A 17,044-nucleotide genomic window follows, 5' to 3' on the forward strand; every position below is an offset into this window, starting at 1 on the left:
TAGACCAACTCCAAGACACATAATAATGAAGATAGCCAACATACAGAACAAGGAGAGAATATTAAAAGCTACGAGAGAAAAGAGGCAGATTATATTCAGGGGTAAACCAATTAGGTTAACGACTGATTTCTCATCACAGACTTTGAAAGCGAGAAGATCCTGGAACAATGTATTTCAAACACTGAAAAATAATGGACTCCAACCAAGAATACTGTATCCAGCAAAATTGAGCTTCAGATTTGACAATGAAATTAAAATCTTTCATGATAAACAAAAGCTAAAAGAATTCGCAGCAAGAAAACCAGCACTGCAAAGTATTTTGAGCAAAATACTACAAGAAGAGGAATTGAAAAATAGTGCCCAAAACCAATAGCAGGAAGTATCTCAGTAAAGGGGGAGGAAAATAACCAAAAAGTAAAATTAGCCAAACTAAAATAAATAAATAAAGAAGCATGACTGGAAGTACAAATCATATCTCAATTGTAACCTTAAATGTTAATGGCCTAAACTCACCAATCAAGAGACATAGGCTAGTAACCTGGATCAAAAAAAAAAAAATCCAACAATATTCTGCCTTCAGGAGGCTCATATGATAGGTAAAGACATACACAGGCTGAAGGTAAAAGGTTGGGAAAAATCATACCACTCACATGGCCCTTGGAAGCAAGCAGGAGTGGCCATACTCATATCGAATAAAATCAACTTCAAACCTAAGTTAATCAAGAAGGATAAAGAAGGGCACTATATACTGTTAAAAGGAACCATCCACCAACAAGACATAACAATTATCAATGTGTATGCACCAAACAATGGAGCTGCAACGTTCATAAAACAAACCTTCCTCAAGTTCAAGAGTCAAATAGACCACAACACAATAATTATGGGTGACTTCAACACACTGCTCTCGCCATTAGACAGATCCTCTAGACAAAAACTGAATAAAGAAACTATAGAACTCAATAGCACAATCAACAACCTAGACTGAACCGACATATATAGAATATATCAACTATCATCAAGTGGATACATGTTCTTCTCAGCAGCACATGGATCCTACTCAAAGATAGACCATATATTATGCCATAAGGCAACTCTTAGTAAATATAAAGGTGTGGAGATAATACCATGCACCATATCTGACCATAATGGAATGAAATTGGAAATCAATGATAAAAGAAGGAAGGAAAAACCCTACACCACATGGAAAATGAACAATATGTTATTGAATGATCAATGGGTTACAGAAGACATAAAGGAGGAGATGAAAAAATTCTTAGAGTCAAATGATAATACAGACACAACATACCGGAATCTATGGGACACAATGAAAGCAGTTTTAAGAGGGAAATTCATTTCTTGGAGTTCTTTCCTCAAAAAAAGAAAAAACCAACAAATAAATGAACTCACACTACGCCTCAAAAATCTAGAAAAGGAAGAGCAAAACAACAGCAAATGTAGTAGAAGACAAGAAATAATTAAAATTAGAGCAGAAATCAACGAAATTGAAACAAAAACAACCATTGAAAAAATAGATAAAACTAAAAGTTGGTTCTTTGAAAAAATAAATAAGATAGACAAGCCCTTAGCCATACTAACGAAAAGAAGAAGAGAGAGAACTCAAATTACTAACATACGGGATGAAAAAGGCAATATCACAACAGACACTACAGAAATACAGTAGATAATTAGAAAGTATTTTGAAATCCTATATTCCAATAAAATAGAAGATAGTGAAGATATCGATAAATTTCTTAAGGTATATGATTTGCCCAGATTGAGACAGGAAGACACACAAAACTTAAACAGACCAATAACAAAGGAAGAAATTGAAGAAGCCATCAAAAGACTACCAACCAAGAAAAGCCCTGGACTGGATGGGTATACAGCGGAGTTCTACAAAACCTTCAAAGAAGAATTAATACCAATAGTTTTCAAGCTATTTCAAGAAATAGAAAAAGAAGGAGCTCTTCCAAACTCATTCTATGAGGCCAACATCACTCTGATCCCAAAACCACACAAAGATACTTCAAAGAAAGAAAACTACAGACCAATATCTCTAATGAACTTGGATGCAAAAATTCTCAATAAAATTCTGGCGAATCGAATACAAAAACATATCAGAAAACTTGTGCACCATGACCAAGTAGGATTCATCCCTGGGATGCAAGGCTGGTTCAATATACGGAAATCAATAAATGCTATTCACCACATCAATAGACTTAAAGACAAGAACCATATGATCATCTCGATAGATGCAGAAAAAGCATTTGACAAAGTACAGCATCCCTTTATGTTCAAAACACTAGAAAAACTAGGGATAACAGGAACTTACCTCAACATTGTAAAAGCTATATATGCTAAACCTCAGGCTAGCATCATCCTAAATGGAGAAAAACTGAAGGCATTCCCTCTAAAATCTGGAACAGGACAGGGGTGCCCTCTATCACCACTTCTATTCAATTTAGTTCTCGAAGTACTAGCCAGAGCAATTAGATAGACAAAAGAAATTAAAGGCATAAAAATAGGAAAAGAAGAAGTTAAATTATCGCTATTTGCGGATGACATGATAATATACTTAACAGACCCAAAAGGGTCTAAAAAGAAGCTGCTAGAGTTAATAAATGAATTCAGCAAAGTGGCAGGTTATAAAATCAACACGCATAAATCAAAGGCATTCCTGTATATCAGCAACAAAACCTCTGAAATGGAAATAAGGAAAACCACTCCATTCACAATATCCCCAAAGAATATAACATACTTGGGAATCAACCTAACAAAAGAGGTGAAAGATTTATACAATGAAAACTACAGAACCCTAAAAAGAGAAGTAGAAGAAGATCTTAGAAGATGGAAAGATATGCCCTGTTCATGGATAGGCAGAACTAACATCATCAAAATGGCGATATTACCAAAAGTTCTCTACAGGTTTAATGCGATGCCAATCAAAATCCCAAAGGCATTTCTTGTAGAAATAGATAAAGCAATCATGAAATTCATATGGAAAAACAAAAGACCCAGAATAGCAAAAGCAATTCTAAGCAGGAAGTGTGAATCTGGAGGTATAGCGATACCAGAGTTCAAACTGTACTACAAAGCAATAGTAACAAAAACAGCATGGTACTGGTACCAAAACAGGCGGGTGGACCAATGGTACAGAATAGAGGACACAGAGACTGATCCACAAAGTTACAACTATCTTATATTTGATAAAGGGGCTAAAAACATGCAATGGAGGAAGGATAGCATCTTCAACAAATGGTGCTGGGAAAATTGGAAATCCTTATGTAACAAAATGAAATTGAATCCCTTTCTCTCGCCAGCCACAAAAGTTAACTCAAAATGGATCAAGGAGCTAGATATCAAACCAGAGACACTGGGTCAGATAGAAGAAAAAGTTGGCTACGATCTACATATTGTGGGGTCAGGCTCCAAATTCCTTAATAGGACTCCCATAGCCCAAGAGTTAACAACAAGAATAAACAAATGGGACTTACTTAAACTAAAAAGTTTTTTCTCAGCAAGAGAAACAATAAAAGAGGTAAATAGAGAGCCTACATCCTGGGAACAAATCTTTACTCCACACACTTCAGATAGAGCCCTAATATCCAGAATGTACAAAGAACTCAAAAAATTAAATAATAAGATAACAAATAATCCAATCAACAAATGGGCCAAGGACCTGAACAGACATTTCTCAGAGGAGGACATACAATCAATCAACAAATACATGAAAAAATGCTCACCATCATTAGCAATCAGAGAAATGCAAATCAAAACCACCCTAAGATACCATCTCACTCCAGTAAGATTGACAGCCATTATGAAGTCAAACAACAATAAGTGCTGGCGAGGATGTGGGGAAAAGGGTACACTTGTACACAGCTGGTGGGACTGCAAAATGGTGAGGCCAATTTGGAAAGCAGTATGGAAATTCCTGGGAAAGCTGGGAATGGATCAGCTATAGCCTTTGACTCAGCTATAGCCCTTCTCGGATACCATTTTCATTCAACTTAACAAAATTAAGCACTCTGATAACTCTTCTGTACAACTCTTGGGAATTTATAATAAATTGGTTCAAACCCTTTGAGGAAAAATTGGTATGACATATACTAGTTTTGAATATTCACATGCCCTGCAACCAAGCAATATACACTAGAAAAACACTGACGTGGATGTGACATGAATAAAAGCTTTCATGACAATGTTGATAAAATAATGAAAAAAAGGAGATAGAAACAACTTGATCATTCCAAAGTAATGGTTAAATATATTGTGGTATATTCACATCACAACTGTGAAATAAATGCATATAAACAATTAATAGTCTAGCAAACAATGGAGAACTATATAACACAATTTTAATATTTGTTTTTTTCTTGTGATAGGTATCAAATCCAGGGCCTTGAGCATGCTAGACAAGTGCTCCATCACAGAGCTGTCCCCAGCCCATATAATTAATTAATTACTAAATTAATTTGTTGCTTGCTTGATTGATTTTTGAGACAGGGTCTCACTCAGTTGTCCAGGCCATTCTTGCACTTTCAATCTTCCTGTCTTAGCTTCCAGAGTCATTAGGATCATAGGTATATGCCACCACATCCATTTAGAACACCAATTTCCTAAAGCTCAAAAATCTAAATAATAAGTTTATATTTTATATGGAAAAAATATATGATTAATTATAAAGTTGAATGGAAGTTGCTGAAGACTAAAGTCTGCTGCCACTTTTACAAAGCTCTAAAATATTCAAGACTGAACATGGCTTAGAGATACATATAGTTTTACATGTAAAAGTACCTACAAAACCAGTAGCAACAGTTGTATATGTTCAAAATATGTCCCTAGCATAGAATGGGGGGCTGTGGTGGCAGATGGCACTCAAAAACTTCAATAGAGTGGGTAATGTTTGGTTCATTTCCTAGGTGATGATGTGTTCACTGGTGTTCATCCTATTATGTTTTTAAATTTACAAGGACTCTTTTATAGTATCAAATATTACATAATACAATTTTAATTACCTCCCAGAATTATAATATTATTTTTGCTAAGATGGCGATTCTTCCACTTCCTTCTTCCTTGAAAGTTCTTTTCTGCATTGTTGAACTTGAATGAGAGTCACAGTCTGAAAGAAGGAGAAAGTATGCTGTCGGATGATACGTACAAATGCTGTCTGAGCTCAGCTCAGAACTAATGCTCTTCCCAGACTTGATGTCACAAAATTATTATAAAATGACAGACTGAACTCTCCATTTACTCATATTGCAATTCGATGGCTCATTTTTCAGTGTGAGTCCTATCTTTAAATTATCCTGCTCAAAAGTAGATGTGGGCTTCAAGTAGTTCTTGGCTGCCAAGTGCCTTCTCATTCCATCCCCGTCGAATCAAAAATTCCATTCATGTACTTTGAAAGTTGCTGTGTTTAAATTTTTAACTGAAACATACAATGAAGGTCTTATCAAACATGTTGGAGAAACAGGAAGTAACAGTTTATAATACACTATAGTCATCTTAATTCAGATTGATTTCTCTGTACTATCACTTTTGGGGCATGTATGGCAAAAATCTCACTGCCCTCACCTTATCCATGCCTAACCAGTACTCATGCATAAAAATATCCTGATCACTGGGCTGGGGTTGTGGCTCAGTGGTAAAGCACTTGCCTCTCACGTGTGAGGCACTAGGTTTGATCCTCAGCACCACATAAAAATAAATAAAGGTATTGTGTCCACTTACAGAAAAAAAATCCTGATCACTTCTAATTTTAACCAAAGTCCTTCCCCACCACTTACCTTCTGCTAGTGACAAGGGTGTGAAGGTGTGAGGGAGTGGGGCCATGGGCAGAGGTGGGTGTTTGACCTAACATAATATGTATGATGACAGGAATTAACAGGAATCAAACTCAGATCACAGGTCATGAAGCAGATAGAGCCTGTGTATCAAAGTTATACAGCCCTGAGTTCCAGTGCCCAGCTCCACCACCTTTTAGTTGATTGACAATTGACAAGCTACTAAATTTGTCAGTGTCTTAGCTTTCTCAGCTATATAAGAAGTTAACATCACCACCCACACCATAAGGTTGTTGTGAGGATTTCATTACATTTTTAAATTATAAAAACACAAAACGGTGCCCTCTTTGTATTGGAGTATTTCTGGGCTTTCAATAGAGGTAGGTTACTTTACTTACTCATCCTTGAATGCAGATTTCTTGGCATTCCTTTTCACTGTTGAATCTGTTTCCTGAGCCACTGCAGCCACTATACCAAAAGCGGGCACACGAGTTGACCTGTTTGTCATAATACCATCGAACCACATAATCAACACAGTTTCCAGGCTTCAAGTCTTCCAAACATCTAGGATCTGGGGTGGGAAAAGGATAATGCATTACTAGAGGTTTTTCTTTACTGGGATGAAAAGTAAAAGCTTTATGAAGTTATATTTTTAAAATATGCTTTCGACACATTAGCAGACCAACTAAGAAAATATGATTCTAAATGAGGGAAAGAAGGGATCCAAAAAAAACCCCCCAAATTCTGCCTACCACCTGAAATTCTACCACTACATATTCATTCATTTAAAACAAAAGTTTTTGATCTTTATGAAACCCCAATAAAAATGCACATTTCCCTGAAAGTGTGAGAATTTATTTATTAATACTTTTGTGGGGGATTTGTTGATATGAGAAAGATAGGACTTCTTCCATTTACTTTGGATTTGATTTTAAATCAAGTTAATATTTGGAATGAAAATGACTTACACCTTCAGTTTGTTCATAGAAAGTATCACTGTGTGTGCCTAAAAAGAAAAGCCCTGAAAGTCACCAAAGGCAGGAAAATGAGAGGCTCTTTATATCACAATTCCTCTAAAGGACAACTCTTATAGGATGCTAAAAATATGACATTCTAAAATCAATTTACTAATAAATTTCAGAAATGTACCCACTGTAAGAAAGCAAAGGCGAGTCATAACAATAAAGTCATATTATACTAATGAGATTCTTCTAATCACAGAACTTCCAATCTGTTAAATCCTTTTTTCTTTTCTATTTTTTTTTTTTTTTTTGAAATGGAGTCTCACCATGTGGCCTCAAACTCATGGGCTCAAGTGACTCTCCCACCTCAGCCGACAGAGTAGCTGAGACTACAAGACCATACCACTATGCCAACAATGTTAAATCCCTTTCTATTTTGTGATTCCCCATAGTACTTTGATTCACATTTCCTACCTGAAGTTAATCCAAGGTGGGAGAAGCCAATAAATAAATTAATTAAAAGACCAAATGGATAATTGTGCCTGTGACTTTTATTGTGTGAGTTGGTTTGAGTCACAAGTTTCATTTCTCTGTAGCAAATGAGTTCTTTCTCCAGCTCTTATAAAGGCTCCTTAGACCAAATAGGAAGAAACATACTTCCTCTACCTCTGCTCTTAAAAAATAAATACTGTATATTGTATAACTTGTTTTCAAGCCAATCTAAACAGGGAAGTTGTTTTTCTTGCATATTTCACAAAAAAATGCATATATATGCCTATAAATAATTTTTCATATATATTAACTCCATAGAAAATATGTTGGTGTGCAATAAGAATTGTAATGCATTCCACTGTCATGTATTTAAAAAATAAAACCAATTTTTTAAAAAAAGAAAATATGTTGATGAATCAAAATCTAAATTTTTATCTTTTTTTCTCTTTCTTGTGCAATCAAGAGGTCAAAACCTCAAATGCCTACGTGTATGGAAGCCACATGGAAGACAACAGGGAGCAGCTGGACTATGGCAAACGGAACACAATCTTCTCTAAAGGCATTCAATTTGAAATAACATTTAAAATAAAATAAACAGCTTTAAAACTTTTATAATAAAATTGATTCCACAGTCAGCCAATTTACAAGTCTATATATAACCCAGCAAAAAAATATCTTTTGTCCTCCCTGGTGAGAGTCAGTGCATTCTTTTTTAAATGAGATTTTAGAGACCATCTTTCTGTGCCTGCCTCATGTGGTAGGTACGGCAGTTGATTGCTAGGTGTCTCTTACCTTTGTGCACCAAATTATCCTGGTGTAAAATCAGTCCAGGACTTGGAGTTCTGGTTTTCATACTCTCAAGGGTGCTGAGCAGTGGCCCGAGAGTGGCAGCAGCCTCAGATGAGGAAGTAACAACCAATCTATGAGCCCACGTCGGCTCTGGAGGCTCATTCTCCTCATGCTTGGGTCCAGGGACACTGAACTACACACACACAAAAGTATTTATATTTTTTTTTTTGGTTATGATAATATCAAATTAAAAAGTTAATTTGCTTCTGGGAACATTTGAGGAAAAATTCCGCATGGCTATGTACCCCCAACTTTCTGATACTTAACTATTTCAAATAAAAGCTCAGGAAATAAGGCCCCTTCTCTGTGTCAGGCATCTCTGAATAGCTGGGCTGTGAATTTCCCTACCACTTTGCGTAAGTGTTTATGTATACACACACACTGCCCACCTCCAAGCACAGATGCATTCCAGAGAGCTCTGTGTACAGGGTATGAATGGTGTGAGGTTGGGAGGGGGTTAACTTCATTCTTTTCTTAGTCACTGCTATAAGGAGGGAAAATAACCACTAATTTAATGTTTTCGTGGCCTTTTCTACTCATTTTATATAACACTAGAGATTTTAACAATACATTCCAAAACATGTGCCATGATTCCAATCAATTTTGAGAATGGAAATCAGGGTGGTAGAGGACAATCACACAGCTGAGATGAAAACAATAGCAATGATTTGTCATCTAATTTGATTGCTGCCCAGTCTCAGCTGAAAACTCCTGCCCTTCCTGTCACCCAGATCCCAGCTGATGCTAAAGGCTGTGGGTACTTAATTTCTAAGATATGTTGGACATCTAAGGAACAAACAATGTAATTTCAAAAGCAAATTTCTGGGACTAAAACTTTCAAGTTTCATCAAAATTCACCTTATGTAATGGAACAAGGAAGTAAACTTTTTGCTGGAAAAAAAAAGAAAAGTTGTGTCAGTTTTCTTGACCGTATTTCCAGCAGTTAGGCAAATCTTTTAGGGTAACAATTATGTTCTTTTTTTTTTCTTTTTCCCCCCTATTTGGATCCTAACTCTACGAAGTTGAATCAGTGATTCACCTCAATTCTGGTCCAGTATGGTTATTTATCCTTGCATGCTCCCCACTTGTTTGTAATTTTGTTTGTTTGTTTGCTTGCTTGCTTGCTTTTTTGGAAAAATTTATTTAAATAGGTATATCTGTGAATGAGGTAACATAGTTACCTGGGATGCTTTTTTACCCTTGTTACACTGTAACAAGAGGCAGTTGTCATCATCAGTTGCTCTCTTCTATCTCAGCTATCCTGCATTTGATGCTGTGTGCATACCTATGTGTAGGCACGTGCACACACACACACTCACACACACACACACACACACACACACACACACACACACACCAGGGTGGAAGAGCTAATTAATTCTAATACTCATGTATGTATGTTTTTAAAGTTATTAAAGTACTGCTACAGGAGTCAGATTAAGTCCATTAGAATTGGTCACTGGCCCTACACAAAAAGCACTTAATTCAGATATGATAGTAACTTTTCACTGACTTCAAAACACAAAGTGGTTTAAATGAATGTACAACTTTGTATCACTTGAGGTTCCTCTTTATTTCAGAATGATACTGTGAGTAACACAGCAGTCTGAATGTTAGCTTTTGCTACAATCATAGAACTTGAGAATTATAAGGCTAGAAGAAATTTTTCTCAGTCTCTTGCATTGGGGAGAACTATGCCCCATATCAGGAAAGAAGTACCATTGTTTTTTGCTTGCATATGTCATGATAAGCAAAATATAAGAGTTTGAAGAGTAGTTTATCAAACATTAAAAATCAACTGATATTAGTCTAACCTCAGATATACTGTCTGTAGGATGATAATGTTCCTTTGAAGTGCTCTGGGGAGCACCGTTTTCTTAAATGAATTAACCCAGCCTTTATTTCTTTACCTAACTCTGTTCTGAGACCGCCTAAGTTATTCTTTATGTCTTGTAAGCTTAAGAATGTCTGGGTTTTTTTCTCAGTCACATGGTCATTTGGGAATTTTGACAACTGTAATTTACACCACATTCTAGAATAAGCATAACTTCTTTTATAAATGAAACTATTTTCATCAATCTTCTGGATCAACATATTTTAGATATTTGAACAAATGCATAATTGTTATGGTTTGTAACTTTTATAATTTTCTTACTTATTATAAAATCAAACATTCATTGAAAGGAATTTTAGAAAACATGAACAAGGAAAAAGAAGAAATAGAAATCAGAAGTAACTCTACCCCCCAGAGATAATTATTGTTAATATTGAGGTATAATTTTTCCCAGTTAATTGTGCATATTTTTTTTAAAAAATGCTGCATGTTTGTTTTTCTATGCTTCTCATTCTTAATATATACAATGTTCCTAGTATATCTTATGATCATTCCATATATTTTACCATGACTGCAACACTATTTTAAATATAGAATATCTATAATGATAATGGTCTTTTTTGAAATTTATTTCCTTTTTTTTTCTTCTGTTATAAACCTCAGGTCTACTTTGTGGGCTGAAGAACACATATATTTAAGGCTTTGAGACAAAGTCTCCTCCAAACATGTTTTTTTTTACAAATTTGAACACTCAGCGAGAGTGTATTTCATAAACTATTACCCTTTACTAGCTATTATGATTGAAAAGATATATAATTACCAGTGTCACTGTTGAAAAATTCTCCAGCTGATCTATAGACCCCTGGCATAATCTGCCCCCTCCACACAATACGATCTCACCTGCCACTATGACCCTCAGATATACTGTCTGTAGGATGATAATGTTCCAGGACCCTTCATTTCTTCCTCTTCATTCTGCCTCAGGCTCTCAAAACCAACCCTTCACTGCAACCTATTTAGAGTTGCTCTCCATTTATAAAACTTCCAGTAACTCCTCAGTACAGAGTCTCCTCTTCTAGATAATGCAGAATACCTTCTGACTCTTCTGTACATGGCTCTGAATATACAGAGTATACCCTTTAGCCCTACCCTGTATGGAAGCAGAACATGCCAGCCCCAAATATGCCACTTTTGCATGTTGATTTATTTTGAGGCAACTGAGAAGAAGCAGATACAGAAAAAGCTATCTGCCCTTTCTCCATTTGCCTAAAAGCAGGACCTAAATTTATAAAGATGTCCTTCTTTCTCTATCAGGAAGGACAGAGTTAATCACCGAAGACCACCCTAGATTCTTATCCCAGAGTTGGCACCAGAGGACTCTACAAAACTGGCTCTTATCTTCCACTCGCTCCCCCATATATTCACCTTTCCACAATTTGCTACCCTGAAAACTCGAAATCCTTTTTGTCTTGTCACTTTTTTACAAATTTATGGTCCTTTTGTTAGGATTCTATACAAGCTCCCAGTGCTAACATCCCTTTGAGTTATTCATCACTGAATGCCCCTATGTGTTGTGTGCTGCACATGTTAATAAACTTCTGTTTGTTTGCCTCTTGTTAATCTGTCTTTTGTCAGTCAAATTTACAGAGCTCCAGACTAGAGCTTAAGAGGGTAGAGGAAAAAGAAAAATGTTCCTCCCTGCCACTATTTTATACTATTTCCTAGTTCACATATATAAACATCACAGCCCTGATAAGAGATATTGAACAATGCCATTGGTTCTTTTTCTTTATATCTTCCTTTTATTCTCTATTTTCTCTCCTTTTGTTTCAATAGCATAGAGAAGGCACTGAATAAATTCACAGACTGTTAGAGTCTTCCTATTACACTCTCTTCAGGCCAAACTTAATAAGGATGTGCAAAGAAAGAAAAAAAAAAAAGACAATTTTGGATTACTCAACTCCTCTAGGCTTTAAGGTCATAGTTTTTAGAATAAAAAAGATCAGCCCTAACATAACCTTCCAACTGTAAGAGGGGGACTTAAGCACTCATATTTAACTGGCAAAATAAACACCGATTCATTGCTAGTGGCTGCCTCTGGAGAGGAGGATAAAAAACGATCTCTGGCGAGTAAACAAATGGAAACACTGGTCACTTCTGGGGGCAGGGTGTGCATTCAGGTGTTTATTATATTATACATATTAAACCTAAAAACACAAGCCTGCCTATGGGTGCGCACATTTCTATTCCTGCCGAGCTGGCCTCCCTTAGTGGGGAAGGATGGTTCCAGTTCCAAGCAGGGGCTCACCATAGCAAAGGGCGAAAAAGAGGTGTCTGGGGCATGTGGGGGCTGACACCTGGAGTCCAGGACTGCTCCATGCAGCTGGACAAGCAGATCTGTTATCATCATGCTCTTTCAGCCTTCACGCTGATCTTTAATAGGAGGAAAACAGACTTTGCCACATCCGCAGAATCTGAATGCATGAGCTAATGAGGATCGCTGACCACGCCACACACCATTCCAAAAGGTCTTTTGGTTTCTGATTTCCAAACATTTTCCTCCTAATTCATTACCCAGAATCTTTTATATATCACAGACCAGCTCTTCAACTCTGAGCTCATGTCTGCTCTGGATGAATGCTAATTATCTTGTGCATTAGCCCTTGTGTTCAGATTCAGCCTTGTCCTAGCCTTGCAGGTCAAATTTCTCCCATTTGGGTGTGAGGATTCTGCTACTGCCAAATGGCTCCACAGCCAGCACCTTCAAGGTGTCCGGCTTCTCAGGAGTCCTTCTTGGTGGACTCTTCCCAGGGGAGAACACTTCTTTGCCAGGACTCTCAGCACTTAAAACCAAGTACTCAAAAGAAGGTTCTTTACTTGTATTTCAAGGTTGCAAGACCCTCAGGAACACCTTAAGCTTGGGTTGCACCTCCCAGATTCACTGCAGCTTTCTTTCATGGAGGTGGAATGCAGGATTTTATTCTGTTAAACCCCTCTCACACATTAGTATAATGCCCTCTAGTATGACATTGCCCAGTACAAGTTTGAACTGCTGTAATCATATACTTTTTTTAAAAAAGAACATTTTGGTAATAATCCCTTGTTTTACAGGTAAGAAAACAGACCTCAATAGAAGAGATGATTCAGTCAGATGTCAAGCAGCTATCAGTTTTCACTTCTAGAATTTCATTCATTGTGAGATAACAGGATAAACTTAACAGTCTTTGAAAAAGACCACACATATTTAATAGATGCATCCTAATTTCAGAAGTAAAATAGGAAGAATATAGTCTTTGGAGCTGAAGGAATTAAGTATTTAGTTTCATTATTGAGACTACAAACCAAATTTTCCAGGTATAGAAGCATCTCAGATTCTAAGGGTAATAAATCTATTCTCAGTGATTTATGATGCTTAGCCAGCATCTCTACATAATAAGAGTTAGTTGTTATGTAGGGTTTTATCAAGAATTTGCATTTTTGATCACAATGAAAATATTAACTTTATTTTATAAATAAGTAAATTATCATATTAGCCAATATAACCATATCTATATATATGACTAACTTAAGGCCATTTGTGAATAATTAATTTGGTCTAATTTCTGGAAATCCATTTTATTTAATTGGGTTTAATTTCTGGAAATCCATTTTACTTTTGGTCATTGGGCAAATTAAGCTAACCAGTAGGCCTGGCCCCATGTTTTTTAAGGTTTTCAATAGCATTGATTATGGCTTCTGAATAGGCTACTTCATTTAGTAGTCAGTATAATATGATTGAGCACTCTACACAATTTTATTTGCATAGAACATTCAAAGAAAATACAGATGCACTCAGACTTTATACTATTTCTCCTGTCACAGAGGCTTAGTACCCAGCTAAAATATATGCCATTGTGTTTTATATAGGTTTTTAAAGAAAATTCAACCAAAATGAAATTGTGTGTAAGTGAAATAATTTGATGATGCTATTTTTAAAAGAAGAAACACATAAATAAAATGACACTATTAACAGGTATTAAATAAGCTGGAAAGGATGTAGAAAAGAAAGCAAAGACAAATTATGGCCATATGATATGATTAATGTGGATGAGAAATGAAGCGGTTCTGATCTAAAGTAACAGAGGCAAGGAGGAGGGGAGGGTGAGCGGTGGGGAGCAGAGAGAGGGATGACAGGAACTTTCTGAAGGAGACAGTAGTGCTGGGAGGACAGGCTTACCACCTCGTCCCCAGTCTTCTTATGGATACTTGGCAGGTTGGTGGGAAGGAGAGAAAAGGACAACTGGGGAAGCAGCACTGTGAATATATTCCATGATACATGTCTGTGGAATCCCTGGGCACAAGCCAAAAAGTGTGACCATGAGGCCAAGAAAAAGGGAAGCAAATGTGCCAGTTGTCCACATGCACAACACGGGAACTCAGAACGAGAACATGGAAGAAGAAGAGAAGCAGACTGAGGACAGAGATCAGAAAAAATTAAGACTCTGATGTTTCAGGGGTAGGCAGACAAAGATGACCCCCCAACAGTGATTGACACAGAGTGCTCAGAGGGGTGGCAGGAGAACAAGAGAGGGCTCTCACAGTCAAGGAAAACAGGTTCAGCGAAACAGTGGCCACGGATTTACATGCAGAAGAGCAGTCCAGTAAGGATCTGGAAATTCAGGAGGTCACTGGTGGCCTTTCTAGCAGAATTTCAGTGGCATAGTAGAGGCAGTAGCCTGACTTCAGAGGGTTTCCTGAGTGAATGGGAAGTCAAAAGGCTTTGAATGAATGACATTGAGGGGGAGTCGTTGGTTGGGTGGGACTTCGAGGTAGAGAAAGAGGGAGAGGAAGGAGAGAAACAGGGAGAGGGGAGAGAGAAATAGAAAATGGAGGGAGGGGAAGGAGCAAGGAACAGGAGAGAAAGAGAGACAAAGAGACAGCAACGACTGGCCTGAGGAAAAATTTTATTATACAACGATAGAAAGAGATAGGATATTAGCAAGAGGGATGTGTAAATTAAGAGAGGTTTGGGGTATCTTTTAGATGGGTGAGTCTGAAGTCTCTTTACTGACTCTAGGGAAGAAGTCTGAAATATTAGTAGGAAATGGCAAACCATTGGAGCAAAATTCTGACCTTACAAGAGGTAGAAGGGAACAGGCTTCGGGGCACAGGTAGACAATTAAAAGGTATCACATCAGAATTGAAGATGGAGCCCAAAGTCAAATTTGGGAAGGAAAAGACATTCAATTCCAACATCATGTCTGAATCTGCTCAATGCTCCCATTCTTTAAAAAAAAATGTCCAGCGGAGTCTGGTCTCAGAAGTGGCTTTACTTAAATGGATCTTGACATGGAGTAAGAAACAATAATAATTGTGGGGAAAAGAAGGTATGAGATGGGAGAGATGGTGAGAGTGAAATGGAAATGGAGATGTTGGACTAAAATAAAACAGAAGTCAGACAAAGACGGCAAGACAGCCAGCAGTCAGCCACTAGGCTAATTTTCTGTAATATATGTTGGTACAGAATGTACATTTTTTTCATGGAAATGAGGAGCCTGCATGCTAGACTGAAGACTGGCAGGAAGAATCAGGATGCTCTCAGAACAAGGAGACTAACAACGCCCTCTTATTCCTCCACTGTGCCTCCTCCTGCTGAGCTAACCAGAGGGACCTCCCACGCCAGCTTGGCTGTGTCAATCACTGGGTTGCTGTGGAATCACTCTGCACAGGAATGCCACAGTCTCCTTTCTACCGAGAGGGAAAAGTCTTGCTGCCAGTTATCTAAGTTACTTGCAGTCAAGGAATAATTTTTCATAATAACAGAAAAAGAAACTTTTAGAAAGGGCATATAGGGTTTCTTTCTACTTCTTCAAGAAGAAAAAATACCTAAGATATTATTATAAGAAACCAACTCCTACAAATAAACTGACACTGACATTATTTATTAATGCTTTCAGAATGACAAAAAGTGACTTCATGCAGGAAATTAATATGCTTATGGGCTTAATGGACCATTACTGGATATGATCAGTTGGCCTAATAAAATGAAGTTCACTTGATTTTATTGCCCTATTCCTATTTACATCTTGGAAATCTTAACCCAACTGGACCAGAAAGAATAAATGAACATGAAAGTGTTAACATTATTACTACCATAAAATAAGGATCTTTTTTATTATAGTATAACATTTTTATTACAGTATAATTGTTGTCCTTCATTGGAAAAAAATCTTCAGATTTCTCTTTTAACTCAACAACTGGTGTGGCATTTATTTGGTCATAAGCATTTATTGAGCATCTACTGTGTGTAAAACAAAGCACTATTTTAGATAAGTATGACACAAAGTTTAGACAAAGATCATGTCCTTAAAAAATTTAAATGCACTAGGAAAGTTAAGACACACACATAAATAATTATTAACAATATAAACAAAATAGATTCCAGAAGAAAACATAAATTGTCCAGAGATTTCAGGAGAGATACAGTTCTAATGGACGTACATATTTAGCTTCCTGAAACTGGCCTGTGAGTGAAATAGAGCTGGGGGTTGCTTAATGTCACAAATTTTAGTAGGAAGAGATCTTTCTGCATTCCATATATCCCAAAATACCTGTTCTCAGATATTTAGAGCACATGTAAATCAGGATCAAATCTCATTCCACAGTTAAATAGAATGCTTAAAATGCTGGTCCTTCTTTGAGGCAGAAATTACAGACTTAGATTGCACACTGAAGTGTAAATAACTGATGTCAGATATTACCCTAAGAACAGATTTTCAAAAGAAATGGAAGAAAAGACAGAATGAAATACTGAAAGAAGCTAGGTATCTGAAGGAAGCAATAAAAACCACAGAGAAAGGAAAATGCAACACAAAAAACTTCTGAGATTATTTACTGGTTTTCCATTATTCCCTAGAGTAAGCTAGGAAACAACCTGAACCGATAGGTATTAAACAAAGATAGCTTCATGGGCATAGAAATACAAATGTTTTCATATTTATATTTATATTTATATTAATAGGAAGAGGAGTGAATATATATATAATATATATATTATATTTATATGTAGGCAGACTACAGATAAATGGATATCTCAGATTTAAAGATGAAAATAATGCATACATGTTTGCTCATATTAAAAT

The 17,044-nt window shown here is 36.6% G+C and overlaps 1 protein-coding gene across 1 annotated transcript in view; it reads right to left on the reverse strand.

The window, feature by feature from the left end:
- Nucleotides 1-4,331: 4,331 nt before the first annotated feature.
- The window catches only part of Col28a1 (collagen type XXVIII alpha 1 chain), a 160,377-nt gene continuing 147,664 nt past the window's right edge, over nt 4,332-17,044 (reverse strand). Inside the window, exons 33-35 of the mRNA XM_026391533.2 lie at nt 8,096-8,222; nt 6,185-6,357; nt 4,332-5,431 (exon numbers count right to left, since the gene is read on the reverse strand). Of these exons, the coding sequence (XP_026247318.2) occupies nt 6,185-6,357; nt 8,096-8,222 (300 nt within the window). The 3' untranslated portion in view covers nt 4,332-5,431. The remainder of the gene's footprint in view (nt 5,432-6,184; nt 6,358-8,095; nt 8,223-17,044) is intronic.

Source organism: Urocitellus parryii, chromosome 3, assembly GCF_045843805.1.
Source record: "Urocitellus parryii isolate mUroPar1 chromosome 3, mUroPar1.hap1, whole genome shotgun sequence".
Lineage (NCBI taxonomy): Eukaryota > Metazoa > Chordata > Mammalia > Rodentia > Sciuridae > Urocitellus > Urocitellus parryii.